We start from the raw sequence: 19,905 nt of genomic DNA, 5'->3' as shown, positions 1-19,905 counted from the left end.
AGCCCCTCCACAATTGACTGACAGGTTTCGAGCTGTGACAGTAAGAAGAGGTCATACAGCAAGGCTGATGTGTGAAGCAACAGGAGATCAACCACTTGTGGTAAATTGGAAGAAGGAGAAAGATGATATTATTATTCAATTTGGTACAAGGTATGCTGTCCTTGATCGTGTGTCTTTTATTCAGATTTTTATAATTTCAATTTGTATTTTTGCAATATTTACAAAAACCGGACTCTACTATTTCTTTGTAATAAAGTGCATATATTGTTTCAAGATGCAATATCTGTTCTTTAGTGTACTTGCAGTTGTTGCTCTGTAACTTTCCCATGAAGTTTTTTCCACTCTGTTAAACTGCCCAGCTATGTATTCATCCATTCCGGCATCCACCTTGTTCTGTATTTCCTTAATGATGTATATGTCTGTCCAGTATAACTTCTTACACTGCACATGGGCAGTACAGTTAGTAGAATGGGCAGCACAGTTAGTAGAATCTCCGTCCTCCCCACACCGGGCGGAAAAGGCCTGGGTTCGAGTTCCAGCGACGACGAGAGGAATTTCTATGGGCTTTTTTCACAACATGGCTGAGTTAGTAGGTCTCAGACGAGAGTAACATGTTTTTTTTTTTCTCCCAAAAATCGACCACATAATACAAGCAATTTACAGACAGTATATACGGAGCAGTATGGCCTTAGTCGCTAATGCTCCTAAAATCCGATAACAACAACAACTTCTTACTGTAGTAACTGTCAGTTAATGCCCATTGGTAGAATATTAAGCCAGTCAGTTAGCTTCCAGATAAGCCACACCAAGCATGACAAGTCTTGTTATGCTCGGCGTGTTTGAAAGTTACGGTGTGAACGATCTTGAAATTCAGTTTCAAGGTTGTAATTTGTACGATGAGGTCAAGGATGCTGTTACAGAAATATTGCAGATACAGCATGAACTAGTGACACAGAGGGATGAATGTTATAGCTTTTTGGAGCGTATTCTAAATTAATATACTGTAATGGTTTTCCAACTATACGTGTTACGTACTGTCGTTTGACTTGCCATTATATATTTTACAAATAGCCTCCAAAAATTAAGCAACACGCTTTGTAACATATTTTCCAAGCATATTTTCCAAGTAAGCATTCAATGAACACAACATTACATATTTGTAATATGGACAGTGCAGTATGATCTCAGATGCTAATGCGCTATATAAATAATAACTAAATATATAGCGCTGATTTCACACAAGCACATGCATAGTAACGTGACCTGGCGAACTCATTCCGCTTTCGGTGAATCAGCCAGTCCCGTCAGAGGTTATCAGTGTGTTAAGAATGTCTGAAAGGAATCACTTATTTTCCCTGGAAATCTGTTAAAAGTCCTTTTTTTTTTTTTTTTTTTTTTTGTTTGTCCGTCAGTCTCAAGCTGATATAGCCATTTGGTTCAGTGTTAGTCGTGCGAAAGACTGCAGAGGGTTCCAAGAGCGAGTTACTGGGTACCGTACGACCTGATGAAGGTACACCTAGTTTTTCGGCAACGGCCGATGCCAGCAGCATCGGCTCTTTCCAACAGAACGTGTTACCAGCACCATCTCGATTCTTTTGTCTATGCCTCTTCTATACAAAGGAAGAAGTTACACAAGGGCTCTGTGCAACTTCCCTTATATGAAAGAAGAATCTGCTGGAGAGCGCCTAAGCTGATATAGGCATCATCTTACAATGTCTCAAGACCAGTGGAAGCATATTGCTTACCGACTAGTGTCCAGGATTGCTCTTCAGATTGATTCGAGGTGTACACTTTTGAGTGAGAATCAGACACACTGTATTCCCAATAACATAACTGAAAGGGAACCCTTTTTAGTGGTGGGGAGGGAGAGCGCTAGTTTGGGCAAGCATCTCTTTAGATAGACGTACTGACCTTTCTGCTTTCATAAAGCGCAGTGTCTGTACAGAATATGCTGCCTTGCATTATGGAGATGACATTCTGGAAACCATACTCAGGAAACGGTTTTATCTTAATATAATTTTTACCGTACGATTAAAATAATGTCTTACAGGACAGTATTGTCCTGTAAGAAAACAGTTTTCCTTACAGGACAATAATGTCCAACCACATCACGCTAGGCTAGTTGACGACTTTCCTGAAGATGAACACCATTATCCGCGTGTCTTGGTCAGCATCTCCCGAACGTATTTTTATAGAGCATGCTTACGATGCTCTAGATGTATTATTATTCCACAGCCACCTCCGCCATCGCTCTCTAGAATTTTTAACAAGAATGCAGTCATTACCATTATCATTCTTCTCTCTCAGGGTAACTCAGAATTTTTTTTTTAGCTGGTGCAGCATAAGCCTCAGGCTTCCTTGCACTATATGGCTACTATTACTAATAATTACTAATAATAATTACTAATTACTAATAATGTATTCATGGCTTCCATGATTTTTGCTTTAAAGATATCCCATGATTCTAATGTATTCGCCTTCCCTCCGCAGTCCATCCAATTAATGCATGCCATGCAGTGCCTTAAACTGCCACAGTCCTCTTTTCAGAAATTAAAACCTTTGCCTTTAACTATTGCAACAACTTTCTTAATCTTCCAACTAACCATTGCATGATCACTACCTGCCGATGGTTCGTGTACTTTAAGCCCTGTGATATGATCTGATTCATAAGTAATGATGAGGCCAAGAATATTCTTACCACTAGTATTTACTCTACCATGCTGGTAAAAATAATAATCATCTATTATTTAATCATCTAGTTTATTTAAAAATTTTGTACCTCATGGTGAGTTTCCCTCCCACTTATTTTAGTCAGTTAGGGATAGATTGAAGTCACCCATAATAAGACATTCATACTTGCTTACCCATTCCATATGCATGTAAAGACTCATCATGCTCTTCATAATCTTCTAGTCTGCAGATTACTCCCACTTTCATTATACCTTTCTTCCACTTAATCAACACCACACATATTCTGTGCTGGCAGAAGTAACTTCTGATTCAGCAAAAGCTCTTTTTGTGCTTAGGCTGATTTTGGTAAGAAGCATAACCCTACCACCCCTTCTGATTTTCTTATAGTTCCTAAATACATTATACATGCCATAATGGAATTTGTTATGCACTATTTCTGGGTGGCACCATGTTTCTGTTTGCCCTATTATGTCAGCATTTTTGTCTTAACCAGGAGTTCGAATTCATCCATTTTGTTAACAGCACTCCTGACATTACTGTAAACACAGTTAACAATAAGCATTCTTCTATAGTTTGCTACCCTGACATACCTTTTGAAGTTATTTAGGCTTGTTCCTAGGTTTTATCTTCCACTCATTTGAAACATTGCCACTCTCAGAAAATCTTGCCAACATTGGCTATTGCAGCAATAAACAAGAGTTCTTGATGTGCAAGCATTATTTTGACCTATATTATCAGATAAATGCATGTCTATATTACCCTTCTCCACCTAACTAGCAGTTTCCCTGAACCCTTAAGGTATCCTCAGTGATACTGGCAAAAACTCTTTCACCACCTTTGTTCAAATGAATACCATGTATTGTCTTTACAAAATAAATTTCTTCTACCTACAAGTATGGGTTATGCTGAAAAAAAAATTTCTTCTAAGCCTTGCAGAGTTCCTCAAGTCTTAAGTTAATCCACAAAGCTTTCAGTATATAATTCCCTATCATGTAGAAAGGGTGCAAGAATATTTGCTGATGCTATCGAGGCAGTGTTAGGTGGGTCGGAAAACTGATAGCTTGGGGGGATACAAGGACTAATAGTTTAACAGTAGCCGTAGGCAGAGGTGAAGGTGATTCTTGCACAACTTCTATTAGAATAAGTAGCGACCTGGAGCGAGGGGTGTTGGGGGTTTCAGGGACGGATGGCAGTCATCGTGAAACAGGTGGGTATATGGGATGTGTTAGAGTGGCTGGGAATAGGAATAGGTGCATGTATACTTGCATGTATACCAATGCTAGAAGTATAGTAAATAAATTTGATGAATTTGAAGTGTTGGTCAAGACATCAAAGGCGGATATTGTTGGGATATCAGAGACGTGGTGTCACCCAGATATAAGGAATGCCGAACTGGAATTTGGGGAGTACAATGTGTACAGAAAGGATAGACAGGATAGGAAGGGAGGTGTTATGCTGTGGATAGGAAGGGAGGTGTTATGCTGTTAATAAAGAAAAATATAAAATCAAAAGAAGTGCATCCAGTTGATATAGATGAACAGTGCACTGTTGAGTCAGTTTGGTGTGACATAAGCACTGCGAAAGCAAAAATTAGAGTAGGAGTGTGTTATAGGCCTAATGACTCGAATGAGTACAATGAACAATTGTACAGAGAAATAGAGTGGGCTAGTAAATTGGAATGTCTTATAATGGGGGATTTTAACTTCCCAGATATTGACTGGAACTTGTGGGTTGGGCACTTACACACTAGTCAGACTTTTGTGGATTTATTGCATGATTGTTTTCTGCAGCAGCATGTTCGAGAGGCAACCAGAGAAAGTAATACTCTTGATCTGGTTATCAGCAGTGATCATTCATGTATTAGGAATTTGCAGATAAAAGAACCACTAGGTGGCAGTGATCACAGTGTACTGACGTGGGATTTACTTAAAGATTTAATTACCATCAGGGGTAAAAGAAAGGGTTTTTGCTTCCGTAAAGGCGAGTACAGTGGTCTCCGACAGTTTTTAAATTCTGTACAGTGGGATCAACTGACGATGTTACCAACAGTAAATTCTAAGTGGGAAGCATTCAAGGAATTAATCGTGGAAGCTACTAAAAGTTTCATACCTATTAAGAAATATTGTTCAAGGTTTAGGCCTAAATGGTTGTCAAATGAACTAATGAGACTCGTAACAGAGAAGAAAAATGCATGGGATGCATATAAATTATCAGGCGACTCAGAAGCCTATGGCAGATATAAGTTAATCTGTAATCAGGTCACAAAGGAGGTTCGGCAGGCGAAGGCAGATTACGAGAAATCCTTGGCAAAAGATGCTAAGAAAAACAGCAAGGATTTCTTTACTTATATAAACTCTAAAAGGAAGGGGATGAATCTGATTGGTCCACTTGACATCAATGGTTCGACTGTTGATGATCCTGCTCAGATAGCAAACAAACTGAATGAGTATTTTGCATCTACATTCACACGTGAGGAATTATTAAGGTTTGAAAATGGCAGAAGGTTATCAAATTGTAGCAGGGTGCTTAATGATCTTGTAATAACTGAGAGCAAAGTGGAAGAGAAATTGTTGAAGTTAAACATAAGAAAAGCACCTGGGGTGGATGGGATCTATCCAGTTATATTAAAGGAGGCGGCAAGGCAACTAAGCAAACCCTTAGCCATAATTATGAGAGCATCCTTGGACTCAGGGGAGGTTCCCACGGACTGGAGATGTGCAAATGTATCCCCAATTCACAAAGGGGGATCGAAGGGTGACACGAGTAATTACAGACCAGTTAGTTTAACTTCTGTTCCGGGTAAAATAATGGAGTCGCTGGTTAAAGATGCATTGCAGGATCATCTAGACAAGACTGCAGCAATAATTCAGACACAGCATGGGTTTGTTAAGGGAAAGTCTTGTCTGACAAATTTGATAGGATATTATGATGTGGTTACAAAGGAACTGGATGCAAAAAACAATTTAGATATCATATATTTGGATTTCAGGAAAGCTTTTGACACTGTTGCGCATGGAAGACTATTGTACAAATTGGAGCAGAATGGTATTAAGGGTAAGTTGCTACAATGGATAAAAAGATGGTTAAGTGCGAGAAGACAGAGGGTGGTAATCAATGGGTGCTGCTCTTCTTGGACTAATGTTATTAGTGGAGTCCCACAGGGTTCGGTGTTAGGTCCACTGTTGTTTTGTATATTTATCAATGATATTGATGAAGGTATATCAGGCTTAATGTCGAAGTTTGCAGATGATACAAAGGTTGGCAGGGTTGTTAATGACAGTAATGGCAGTGTGGTACTGCAACAGGATCTAGATAATTTGGGCAGATGGGCTAAGAAGTGGCAACTGAAGTTTAACCTTGACAAATGCAAAGTACTGCATATGGGTAGAAATAACCCCAGAGAAACGTACCAACTGTGTGGTACTACACTTAAGGTGGTAGAAAATGAAAAAGACCTGGGAGTAATTGTGCATTCAGATATGAAGTTCTCTGAGCAATGCAGACAGGCTGCCAGGGCAGGTCATGGGGTTTTGTCAATGATATATAGGAATTTTGCTAGCAGGGAAAAGGAGGTGATTATCCCTCTGTATAAGGCAATGGTCAGGCCACGCCTTGAGTACTGCGTACAGGTCTGGAGACCTCATTTTAGGAAGGATGTAGATTTACTTGAGCGGGTACAGAGAAGGGCAACAAGATTGGTGAGGGGAATGAAGGGATCCTCTTACCAAGAGAGGCTTAAGTTCTACAAATTGCAGTGGCTGGAGACTAGGCACCTGCGCGGTGATCTGATTGAGGTATATAAGGCCTTGAATGGATTGAGCACGCTGAATTCTGATGGGATCCTTCCACTTGTTCAGATTATGAACCTAAGGGGGCATAAATTCAAATTAAGAAAAGACAGATGTAGAATAGATGTGCGGAAATTTGCCTTTAGCCAGCGGGTGGTTAATTGCTGGAACAAACTTCCATCTGTCGTTGTGGAAGTTGATAGGTTGAATTCCACAACGACAGATGGAAGTTTGTTCCAGCAATTAACCACCCGCTGGCTAACTGGACAGGCATTTGGAGGGAATGGTGTGATTTTTTTTTTTTTTTTTTTTTTTTGGCTGATGCTGCATAAGCTCATACATTTGCTTTCTTGCATCACATGCTACTACTACTACTACTACTACTACTACTACTACTACTATGTCTGGGCAGAATTTCTGACACATAAACATTCTGATCTAGCTCATGGCATTTTTTCAGGATAGTCTTATGTTTATCTAACAAATGGTCAGGTTGTGTTCATTTAATAGCATTAGTCCCCACAAGAATAATAATGCTCTTTATCCCCCCTAAAAATGTGACAGTCTGTTGGCAACATCATCAATTGTGGCTCCTGACAAATCCTGGCTCTGGTCCACAATTGATGATTTCAAATCCCGGCTGTGGTCCACCTATTTTTATTACAAAAAAATGTTACCCATCTTCCTGACAATAAAGTCTCCCAATAAAACAAAATCTCCTTCACTATTCTGTTCTGGAATCTGAATTGAGGAGTGCATTACTTTGTGGGCCGTGAGATACTTGAATCACTGATGAGCTCCTGGTTATATTTGTTTCTAGGGCATTTCTTCAGTGACTCAAATTCTTCTTTTAATGCACCAAGTTTTAATTTGAGATCGGTAACTCCTTACATCAGGTGCAGAGAAAAGAATATCGGTTGAGCATAGTTTGTCTACTAAACCAACCTTTGAATACATGCCACAGGTTATACAAGTGATGAACTGATGATTCACAGCAGAAATTCCCACAGGCATTTCCATCTGGATCATGTTGTCCTTGGACTTTATATTGAAAGTAATTCTTGTAACAACCATTATTTAGGTAAAATTTGAACCTAAGAAAAATTACAAAATTTAAATATACAATATATTACAGAATTTAAATTAACAAAGTATTGCAGAATTTAAATTAACAAAGTATTACAGAAATTAAACTGTTACCAAAACTTTATCCACTAGTGAATTTAAAATTAAGCTACTGAGGTACCAGAAAGAATATAACTTAGTAGAATTACTTTAGAAAAATTTAGGATTGAATTAACAGATTATTGTAGAAATTAATTTCACAAAATTATTGCAATACAATATATAAAATTATTGAAATAATATTAAAAAATTGCAGAAATTAAAGTTAAAAATTGTAAAAATTTTGTCTACAAGACATCTCATGTTAGTCCCCTTCAGTTAAGCTGCTACACCAATCTTAAAACAAATCTCTCTCTCTCTCTGCTCTCTTCAACTGCCTACAGCAGAATGTTTACTTGTGACAGAGAAGAAAAATGTGTGGGATGTATATAACTTATCAGGTGATATCGAAGTTTATGGTAGATATAAACTGGTCGGTAATGATGTCACACAGGACGCTGGGTAACCTAAGGCAGATTACAAGAAGTCTCTGGCAAAGAACAGCAGCAAGTACTTCTTTGCTTATATTAACATTAGAAGGAAAGGTTTAATCACATTTAATCACTTCTTGTCAAAGGTTTAAGTGGCGATGACCCTGTTTAGGTTTCTGCCGAATTGAATAGGTATTTTGTATCAACATTCACATGAGGAATTAGCATTAGTGCTAATGCTAATGAGTCATATAGGCTTCTGAGTCACTTGATAATGCGACTCAGAAGTCTATGGCAGATATAAGCTAGTCTGTAATCAGGTCACAAAGGAGGTTAGGCAGGCGAAGGCAGATTACGAGAAATCTTTGGCAAAGGATGCTAAGAAAAACAGCAAGGATTTCTTTACTTATATAAACTCTAAAAGGAAGGGGATGAATCTGATTGGTCCACTTGATATTGATGGTTTGACTGTTGATGATCCTGCTCAGATAGCAAACAAACTGAATGAGTATTTTGCATCTACATTCACACGTGAGGAGTTATTAAGGTTTGAAAATTGCAGAAGGTTATCAAATTGTAGAAGTATGCTTAATGATTTTGTAATAACTGAGAGCAAAGTGGAGGAGAAATTGTTGAAGTTAAACATAAGAAAGGCACCTCGGGTGGATGGGATCTAATCAGTTATATTAAAGGAGGTGGCAGAGCAACTAAGCAAACCCTTAGCCATAATTATGAGAGCATCCTTGGAATCAGGGGAGGTACCCACGGACTGGAGATGTGCAAATGTATCCCCGATTCACAAAGGGGGATCGAAGGGTGACACGAGTAATTACAGCTGACCGGGCTAGCCGGGTGGGTAAAGTGCCTGCCTAGCAACCCAAAGGTCGCGGGTTCAAATCCTGCCTCGGGCTTGGATCAAAGTACTGCAAAAACCTTGGGAGTTGCATTATGGCCACAGAAGCCGATGTGCCAATAACTACCAAATAAATAAATAAATAAATAAAAAAAACAAGTAATTACAGACCAGTTAGTTTAACTTCTGTTCCAGGTAAAATAATGGAGTCACTTGTTAAAGATGCATTGCAGGATCTTTTAGACAAGACTGCAGCAATAATTCAGACGCAGCATGGGTTTGTTAAGGGAAAGTCTTGTCTGACAAATTTGATAGGATATTATGATGTGGTTCCAAAGGAACTGGATGCAAAAAATAATTTTGATATCATATATTTGGATTTCAGGAAAGCTTTTGACACTGTTGCGCATGGAAGACTACTGTACAAATTGGAGCAGAATGATATTAAGGGTTGTTGTTGTTTGTTGTTTTTTGGTTTTTAGGAGCATTAGCAACTAAGGCCATATTGCTCCGGGATATGCGGTGGTCATTCCTTGACCTTTCCGCATCCTCCGTATTTGGTGGTGACGGGCTCGAACCCCGGTCTAATCAAGAAGCGTGTGTTACGCACTGCTGCTCCTTCCCACCTGGCTACGGAGGCGCCGATATTAAGGGTAAGTTGCTACAATGGATAAAAGGATGGTTGAGTGGGAGAAGACAGAGGGTGGTAATCAGTGGGTGCTGTTCTTCGTGGACTAATGTTATTAGTGGAGTCCCACAGGGTTCGGTGTTGGGTCCACTGTTGTTTTGTATATTTATCAATGATATTGATGAAGGAAATCAGGCTTAGTGTCGAAGTTTGCAGATGATAAAGGTTGGCAGGGTTGTTAATGACAGTAATGGCAGTGTGCTACTGCAACAGGATCTAGAAAATTTCGGAGATCGGATAAGAAGTGGCAACTGAAGTTTAAACTTGACAAATGCAAAGTACTGCATATGAGTAGAAGTAACCCCAGAGGAACGTACCAACTGTGTGGTACTACACTTAAGGTGGTAGAAAATGAAAAAGACCTGAGAGTAATTGAGCAGTCAGATATGAAGTTTTCTGAGCAATGCAGACAGGCTGCCAGGGCAGGTCATGGGGTTTTTGTTAATGATATATAGGAATTTTGCTAGCAGGGAAAAGGAGGTGATTGTCCCTGTGTATAAGGCAGTGCTCAGGCCAGGCCTTGAGTACTGTGTACAGGTCTGGAGGCCTCATTTTAGGTTGTTGTTATTGTTGTTATTTGGTTTTCAGGAGCATTAGCAACTAAGGCCATATTGCTCCGGGATATGCGGTGGTCAATAACTGACCTTTCCGCATCCTCCGTATTTGGTGGTGACGGGCTCGAACCCCGGGCTAATCAAGAAGCGTGTACTACCACTGCTGCTCCTTCCCACCTGGCTACGGAGGCGCCTCTCATTTTAGGAAGGATGTAGATTTGCTTGAGTGTGTACAGAGAAGGGCAACAAGATTGGTGAGGGGAATGAAGGGAACCTCTTACCAAGTGAGGCTTAAGTTCTGCAAATTGCAGTGGCTGGAGACTAGGCACCTGTGCAGTGATCTGATTGAGGTGTATAAGGCCTTGAATGGGTTGAGCACGCTAAATTCTGATGGGATCCTTCCACTTGTTCAGATTACGAACCTAAGGGGGCATAAATCCAAATTAAGAAAAGACAGATGTAGAATAGATGTGCGGAAATTTGCCTTTAGCCAGTGGGTGGTTAATTGCTGAAACAAACTTCCATCTGTCGTTGTGGAAGTTGATAGGTTAACTAAATTTAAGGAAGAACTGGACAGGCATTTGGAGGGAATGTTGTGATTTTTTTTTTTTTTTTTTTTGGCTGATGCTGCACAAGCTCATACACTTGCTTTCTTGCATCACATGCCACCCCAAAGACCACTACTACTACTACTAGTAGAGGCATATGATGGAAGAAAGCAAGCTTATGCAGCATCAGCCAAAAAAAAAAAAAAAAAAAACCACTCAGATTTCACCCCTCTGTTTGTTTGAAATACCTGTCCAGCTGAGCCTTAAATTTATTTAGGCTATCAACTTTCACAACAAAGGATGGAAATCTGTTCCACCAACCAACTACCCGCTGGCTAAAGGCAAATTTCCACACATCTATCCTACCTCTGTCTTTCCTCAATTTGAATTTATGCCCTCTCAGGTGATTATTCTGAGCAAGAGGAAGAATCCCATTGGCATTGAGCATACTCAAACCATTCAAGGCTTTATACACCTCTATCAGATCACCTCGCCGATGCCTAGTCTCCAAACACTGTAATTTGCAAAACTTAAGCCTTTCTTCATAAGAACAACCCTTTGTTCCATTCACTAATCTTGTTGTCCTTCTCTGTACTCGTTCCAGCAGCTCTACATCCTTCTTGAAATGAGGCCTCCAGACCTGTATACAGTACTCAAGGCGTGGCCTGACCATTGCCTTATACAAGGGAATAATCACCTCCTTATCCCCGCTAGAAAAATTCCTGTATATCATTGACAAGACACCATGAGCTACTCTTGCAGCCCATCTGCACTGCTCAGAAAACTTCATATCTGCCTGCACAATTACCCCCAGGTCCTTTTCATTCTCTACCACTGTCAGTGTAGTACCACAGAGTTGATACGTTGCTCTGGGGTTGCTGTATAAAGCCTTGAATGGTTTGAGTATGCTCAGTGCCGATGGGATTCTTCCTCTTGCTCAGAATAATCACCTGAGAGGGCATAAATTCAAATTGAGGAAAGACAGATGTAGGATAGATGTGTGGAAATTTGCCTTTAGCCAGCAGGTAGTTGGTTGGTGGAACAGACTTCCATCCCTTGTTTACTGCTGCTCTTGAGGAAGCTTTCAGAAGATTAGATTGGTCGTAGAAAGGAGTCAATGTGAACGGAGAGTACCTAAATCATTTACGATTTGCAGATGCCATTGTGGTCGTAAGCCAAGATCTCAAAGAATTAGAGGAAAATCTTAATCAGTTATTCACAGTTAGTAAGGATTTTGGACTAAAGTTGAATATGGCTAAAACAAAAGTAATGATGAACAAGTATGCCACAGAAAGGGAAATAATGATTGAAGGAGCAGTAATTGAAAAGGCGGAGTCATATACTTATCTGGGACAATTTATTAGCTGTAATAATGATAAATGGCTGGAAGTCAAGAGAAGAATAAATTTTGGATGGATTGCATTCAGGAAATATAGTCACATACTGAAGAGCAATATTCCAGTTTGTCTGAAACGTAAAATAATGAACCAAAGTATACTCCCCACCATGGCTTATGGAAGTGAAGCTTGGGCACTCACCAAAAGAATGGAAGAGAAGCTGAGAACTACACAGCGAAGAATGGAACAAATTATATTGGGAATCAGACTGTTAGATAAGAAGAGAAACACATGGATTAGGCAGCAAACTCAAGTAAAGGACATTCTTATCAAAACTAAAGAACTAAAATGGTCTTGGGCAGGATACATAGCTCGAAGACATGATGACAGATGGACTAAGAAAATAACAGAATGGTACCCAAGAGGAGCTAGAAGAAAACCTGGAAGACAAAGGCGGAGATGGATAGATGAAATTCATAAGTTTGTGGGTAGTAAATGGATGGCCAGTGCTCAAAACAGAAGGAACAGGAAAGTTGCTGGAGAGGCCTTCATCCTGCAGTGGATTGAAAATGGATGATGATGATGACCACCATCAATATCATTTATAAATACAGAAAACAACAATGGACCCAACACTGAACCCTGAGGGACTCCACGATGAGCAGTGTCCATTGATTACCACTCTGTCTTCTCCCCCTCAACCATCCCTTTATCCATAGCAGCAATTTGCCTCCAATGCACACTGCTCCAATTTGTGCAGCAGTCTTCCATGTGAAACAGTATCAAAAGCCTTTCTAAGATCCAAATATATAATATCAAAGTTATTCCGTGCATCCAGTTCTTTTGTGACTGCATCATAGTATCCAATCAAATTGGTCAGGCAAGACTTTCCCTTAACAAAACCATGCTGTGTCCGAGCTATAACTGAAGTCTTGTCTAGATAATCCTGCAGTGCTTCTTTAACCAGTGCCTCCATTAATTTTCCTGGAACAGAAGTTAAACTATAATTACTTGTCTATAATTACTTGTGTCAGCCTTTGATCCTCCTTTGTGAATTGGGGTCACATTTGCACATCTCCAGTCTATGGGTACCTCCTCTGAGTCCAAAGAAGCTCTCATAATTATGGCTAAGGGTTTGCTTACTTCCTTTGCTGCCTCCTTTAATATAACTGGATAGATCCCATCCACCCCGGGTGCCTTTTCTATGTTTATCCTCAACAATTTCCTCTCAGTTATTACAAAATCATCTAGCTCACTGCCAGAGTTTACTTCACCTCTGGCATTCCTCTTCCTGAATAACTCCTCATGTGTGAATGTAGATGCAAAATACTCGTTTAGTTTGTTTGCCACCTGAGCAGGATCCTCAACTGTTGAACCATCAATATCCAGTGGACCAATCTGATTCATGTCTTTCTTTCTAGAGTTTACATAGGTAAAGAACTCTTTTCTGTTTGTCTTTGCATCCTTTGCGAAGGATTTCCCATAATCTGCCTTTGCCTGCCTAATCTCTTTTGTGACTTGGTTACAGACCAGCTTATATCTATCATAGGCTTCCATGTCACCCATTAATTTATATGTATCCCATGCATTTTTCTTCTCTGCCATATGTCTCATTAGTTCATCTGACATCCATTTAGGTCTAAACCTTGAACAATATTTCTTAGTTGGTATGTAAAGCCTAGTAGCTTCCAAGATAAGTTCTTTGAATGCTTCCCATTTTGAATTTGCTGTTGGTAACATCATCAGTTGGTCCCACTGTATAGAATTTAAATACTGTCTCAGACCATCGTATTCGCCTTTACAAAAGCAAAAGTTTGTTTGTTTGTTTGTTATTTGGTTTTTAGGAGCATTAGCAACTAAGGCCATATTGCTCCGTGAATATGCGGTGGTCATTCCTGACCTTTCCGCATCCTCCGTATTTGGTGGTGACGGGCTCGAACCCCGGTCTAATCAAGAAGCGTGTGCTACGCACTTCTGCTCCTTCCCACCTGGCTACGGAGGCGCCTACGAAAGCAAAAACCATTCCCTTTACCCCTGATGGTATTTAGCTCTTTGAGTAAATCCCACTTCAGCACACTGTGATCACTGCCACCTAGTGGTTCCTTTTTCTGCAGATTCTTAATGCATGAAGAATCACTACTGATAATCAGATCAAGAGTATTACTCCCTCTAGTTGCCTCCCAAACATGCTGATGTAGAAAACAATCGTCCAATAAATCCACAAAAGCCTTGCTAGTGTGTGAGTGACCAACCCACAAATTCCAGTCAATATCTGGGAAATTAAAATCTCCCATTATAAGACTCTGATTTACTGGCCCACTCTATTTCCCTGTACAGTTTCTTATTATACTCATCAGAGTCATTAGGCCTATAGCACACTCCTACTCTCAATTTTGTTCTCCCAATGCTTATGTCACACCAAACAGACTCGACACTGCACTGTCCAGCGATGTCGACTGGCTTCACTTCCTTGGATTTTATGTGTTTCTTAACTAATAGCATAACCCCTCCTCAGTTCGTATTCTGTCTATCCTTTCTGCACACATTGTACTCTCCAAATTCCAGTTCTGCATTCCTTATATCTGTGTGACACCACGTCTCTGATATCCCAACAATATCTGCCTTTGATGTTTTGAGCAATACCTCAAATTCATCAAATTTATTTACCAAACTCCTAGCATTGGTGTACATGCAAGTATACATGCACCTGTTCCTATTCTTAGCTACTCTAACACAACCCATGTGTTTACTTGTACCGCAATGGCTCCCAGTAGTCTGAAATACCCTGCATCTTATTTTCCAGGCTTCTGCTTATTCCAGTAGAAGCAGTGTATGTCCTTGTATCCCCCCAAGCTAGAAGTTTTCTGACCCACCTAACACTGCCTCGATAGCATCAGCAAATATTCTTGCACCCTTTCTATTTAAGTGTATCCCAACCGTGTAGAAGAAGTCTCTCCTGTTAACAAGTACAGACCAGGCTGAAAAAAATTCTACCCTTTGAGCTTTGCACAATCTTTCCAGGGCCAATTTGATCGACAAGGCTCTCAACATATACTCCCTCCTATCTTGTCTGGGCAGAATTGCAGACACTTTCAAATTCAGCCCTAATTCACTGCTTTTTATTTAGGGAAGGAGATGACAGAAGTATATCAAACTCTAATGGGGAGCTAAATGATTTTGTGATAACTGAAAGAAAGGGAAGAGAAATTGTTGAAACTAAACATAAAAAAGGCACATGGGAAATACATTAAGGCTTGGATTCAGTGGAGATTCCTGTGGTGTGGAGAAATAGCCCAAAATGTATTCCCATTTCACAAAGGATGATCAGAAGGTGACACTAGTAATTACAGATCTGTTAGCTTAACATCTGTTAAGATGTTAAGGAAATTTGTTAGCAGGGATAAGGAAGTGTTTATCCCATTGTATAAGGATGGCAGGGCACATCGTGAGTTCTGCATACAGGTCTGGAGGCCCCATTTTAGGAAGGATGTAGAGCTGCTGGTGTGGGTACAGGGAAGGGCAACAAAGGTATGCTCTTGCCAAGAAACGCTTCAGTTCTGCAAATTGCAGCATCTGGAGATTAGCCACCTGCAAGGTGATCTGATTGAGCTTTTTAAGATGGATAGGTATAATGGGAAAGTTTTTTTTTCTGATGCTGTATAAGCTTGCTTTCTTGCATTATTTGCCACTACTGATACTAATACTAATTACCCAACACAGTAGGAATTAGGAATTAAAGACCAATATCCACATGGATTATGTGCCAGACATGAGCTTGTATAGGGTATGGCAGTTGACAGCCATTACAGGTATCCATGCTCACTGTGAGACACAAGAAACCCCAATTCACAAAGGAGGATCAAAGGCTGACACAAGTAATTATAGACCTGTTAGTTTAACTTCTGTTCCAGGTAAATTAATGGAGGCACTGGTTAAGAAGCACTGCAGGATCATCTAGACAAGAATTCAGTTATAGCTCAGACGCAGCTTGTTGTTTGTTGTTGTTTGGTTTTTAGGAGCATTAGCAACTAAGGCCATATTGCTCCGGGATATGCGGTGGTCATTCCCTGACCTTTCCGCATCCTCCATATTTGGTGGTGACGGGCTCGAACCCCGGTCTAATCAAGAAGCGTGTGCTGTGCACTGCTGCTCCTTCCCACCTGGCTACGCTCAGACGCAGCATGGTTTTGTTAAGGGCAGGTCTTGCCTGACCAATTTGATTGGATACTATGATGTAGTCACAAAAGAACTGGATGCAGGGAATAACTTTGATATTATATATTTGGATCTTAGAAAGGCTTTTGATACTGTTGCACATGGAAGACTGCTGCACAAATTGGAGCAGTGTGGCATTGGAGGCAAATTGCTGCTATGGATAAGGGGATGGTTGAGTGGCAGAAGACAGAGAGTGGTAATCAATGGACACTGCTCAACGTGGACTAATGTTATTAGTGGAGTTCCTCAAGGTTCAGTGTTGGGTCCATTGTTGTTTTCGGTGTTTATGAATGATATTGATGATGGGATATCAAGTTTAATGTCTAAGTTTGCAGATGATACAAAGGTTGGCAGGGTCGTTAAGGACACTACTGACGCTATGCTGCTGCAACAGGATCTGGAAAGGTTGAACAGATGGGCTGAGAGGTGGCAAATGAAGTTTAACATTGACAAATGTAAAGTACTACATATGGGTAACAGTAACCCCAGAGCAATGTATCAACTCTGCGGTACTACACTGACAGTGGTGGAGAATGAAAAGGACCTGGGGGTAATTGTGCAGGCAGATATGAAGTTCTCTGAGCAGTGCAGACGAGCTGCAAGAGTAGCTCATGGTGTCTTGTCAATGATATACAGGAATTTTTCTAGCAGGGATAAGGAGGTGATTATTCCCTTGTATAAGGCAATGGTTAGGCCACATCTTGAGTACTGTATACAGGTCTGGAGGCCTCATTTCAAGAAGGATGTAGAGCTGCTGGAACGGGTACAGAGAAGGGCAACAAGATTAGTAAATGGAACAAAGGGTTGCTCTTACGAAGAAAGGCTTAAGTTTTGCAAATTACAGAGTCTGGAGACTAGGCACCGGCGAGGTGATCTGATAGAGGTGTATAAGGCTTTGAATGGTTTGAGCATGCTCAATGCCAATGGGATTCTTCATCTTTCTCAGAATAATCACCTCAGAGGGCATAAATTCAAATTGAGGAAGGACGGATGTCGGATAGATGTGCGGAAATTTGCCTTTGGCCAGCGGGTGGTTGGTTGGTGGAACCGACTTCCATCACTTGTTGTTGAAGTTGATAGCCTAAACAAATTTAAAGCTCAACTGGACAGGTATTTCGAACGAACGGAGGGGTGAAATGGGAGAGGGTTTTTTTTTTTTTTTTTTTGGCTGATGCTGAATAAGCTTGCTTTCTTGCATCATATGCCTCTACTAATGCTAATGCTAATGCTAATGCTAACTGTGCTTTGCATGGGCACGTCAGCACCAAGACTGGATTACTGAGATGTGGAAATCTGTCACCTGATCTGATGAATCCAATTTCCAGTGCTATCGCACTGATGGGCATATCTGCATTTGTCGAAACAACATGAGGTCATGGCACTTGGATGCACTGTTGGTGTTTGGTAGGCTGGAAGTAGTGGTTATTATATAGTTATAATGTTACAGTTATAGTTAATATAGCTATATAGTTTAAAGTTTATTTATAGTTTATATAGTTTTATATGTTTTTGTATTTCTGTATTATTTTTTTTTATTTTATTTTATATATTATTTTTATATGTTTTTATAGTTTATATAGTTATAATTATAATGAGGACTATTTTCCTGGCATGTACTGGGTACTCTGAACATGTATGTGTTCCTATTGAACCATTAATGAATGGCTAGATGAGAATGCCTACATTTCTACTGTTGTCAACCAAGTGTTCTTCTTTATGATGACAGTGTATTCAGACAACTGTTCGATGTTCATCAAGACAGTGTAGCATGCTTTAGCAGGTTTGCAGGTTACTAACTGATTCCAGGAACATGATAATGAATTCTCCATCCTCCCATAGCCATCCAACTCACCTGATCTAAACCCAATTGAGCATGTTTGGGACTGTCTGATAAAGGGCATTCAATGCTATGTATAACCTTCCACCTGACAATGTGCAGGCATTATTGGACAGATTGTGCAGCACATGGGTAGTACTACCACAAGACACCCTGCAATAATTTGTGGAGTTCATGCCAATATGTGTATTACAGGCAAAAGGTGGCCTCATGAGGTATTAGGTAGGTGTTACCAATGCAAAGCCAGCTCAGTATAATTGCATGCACACTTTTAAAATTTTTGCATCTTTAATGGTATTTTAAAACTGAAAAGTGAGAGACCAGTAGTTTCATCTTTGTTTTATGTCTGTAATGCTGTCTTTAATTTTCATGAGAATTAATAACTTTTTGTGTTTTTTAAAGTAAGATAAAATATAAAATAAAAATTCTGTGAAAAACACATCATATTTTAAATACTTGATTTTTTTTTATTATAAACTGAAAATTTGCTCACAATAAGTATTGCAATCATTAAGAAAAAATGTCATATTATTAGAAACTGTAAGCATAATTCAAAAAGCTAAAAAAACATTTCCCAGAAATTAAAAACAGAGTTGGTAACCTGTCAGGTTCTAGGCCATCAGCTTTGTTATAACTGGAATCACCATTGCTGTGGGGTTGAATATAATTGTATTGGGAGAACTAATTCATTATCTTATAGTACTTGCAGATCAAGTTTTTTTGCTCTAAAAAATGTTCTGTTTTTGGATAATAGTTTTAAGTAAGATTAAAAAAATAAAGGAAATAATTACTCTTCTGATTTAAACATTCTGTCTTAGAATAATTTTATTTTCAGAATGCAAAATATGTGAGTAGACTTTCCTTTTAGCTAACAGACAATTTTACAAAAGTTTTAGTATGTGGTTTTTGCAGTTTTGCTATTTTGTTATCAATCCATCATCTTAAACCTATTTATAAGAATTGAAATTTAGATTATTGAAAATAATTCAGGTACTTCAGATAATTACTCATTGCAGATTTGAGGTTGTTCGTGACACTACTGACAATGGTGTAAAGTCTGAACTCTTATTGCATGATAGCCAGCAGGTAGATGTTGGTGTATATGCATGCCATGTTCAGAATCAATTTGGAGAGGATGAAGGAAAAGTAAAGTTAGTTGTTCTTGGTAAGTGTGTTCTGAGTTTTGATTTGATGTACAGATTATTTACTATAGTCCTCTAATTTGTTGCTTTTAGTTGTTTTTTAGTTAATTTTTTTTAAAAAGTGACAGGTTTTTAACTGATGTTGCAGTGTTCTAAGGAATTCACCAAAATTTATTAATTTGCAGAACTAAAATATATCTAAATCTAATTTACTCTACAAAGATAGACACTACTGCAATTTTTTACATGAATTATTAATTAATATTCACTGTAATGAAGAATCTACCTATTTTTTAAAAAAATCGTTGCAAAAAAAAAAAAAAAAAAAAAAATATATATATATATATGCAATGGTGTTCAAAGAAAGTGCGTCACCTAGGAATTTCACATTTCCATTCCCTTTTCGTGATGGTATGTTACATTAATGACTAGCATCACAAATAGAAATATAAACAAAAGATATTTATTAATAGTTAAGGCAAAGCTAAATAATATTTGACAGGTGCTCTCAAAATATTCTAAAATGAGCATTTGCAACCTTTATACAACAGTTTTGGTAAACACGACAATCATGGCTGAAATGTTATCAGAAGCCCTCAATTTGCTTTAGTTTGTCATTTTAACTGGTAAACAAAATGAAAAGTTCACCAGTTGCAA

General features: G+C 39.2%; 1 protein-coding gene across 4 annotated transcripts in view; it reads left to right on the top strand.

The window, feature by feature from the left end:
- The window catches only part of LOC150084345 (cell adhesion molecule Dscam1-like), a 229,453-nt gene that overhangs the window by 125,562 nt on the left and 83,986 nt on the right, over window positions 1-19,905 (top strand). For all 4 annotated transcript variants that reach the window (XM_090375981.1, XM_090375980.1, XM_090375984.1 and 1 more), the window contains 2 exons: window positions 3-150; window positions 19,123-19,271. In XM_090375981.1, coding sequence (XP_090232107.1) covers window positions 3-150; window positions 19,123-19,271 — 297 coding nt within the window. The remainder of the gene's footprint in view (window positions 1-2; window positions 151-19,122; window positions 19,272-19,905) is intronic.

The sequence above is a fragment of the Mastigoproctus giganteus genome, chromosome 6 (genome assembly GCF_048544385.1).
Source record: "Mastigoproctus giganteus isolate SK-2022 chromosome 6, ASM4854438v1, whole genome shotgun sequence".
Taxonomy (NCBI): domain Eukaryota; kingdom Metazoa; phylum Arthropoda; class Arachnida; order Uropygi; family Thelyphonidae; genus Mastigoproctus; species Mastigoproctus giganteus.
Note: the sequence above shows the minus strand (reverse complement) of the source record. Positions and strands in the feature narration are given on the sequence as shown.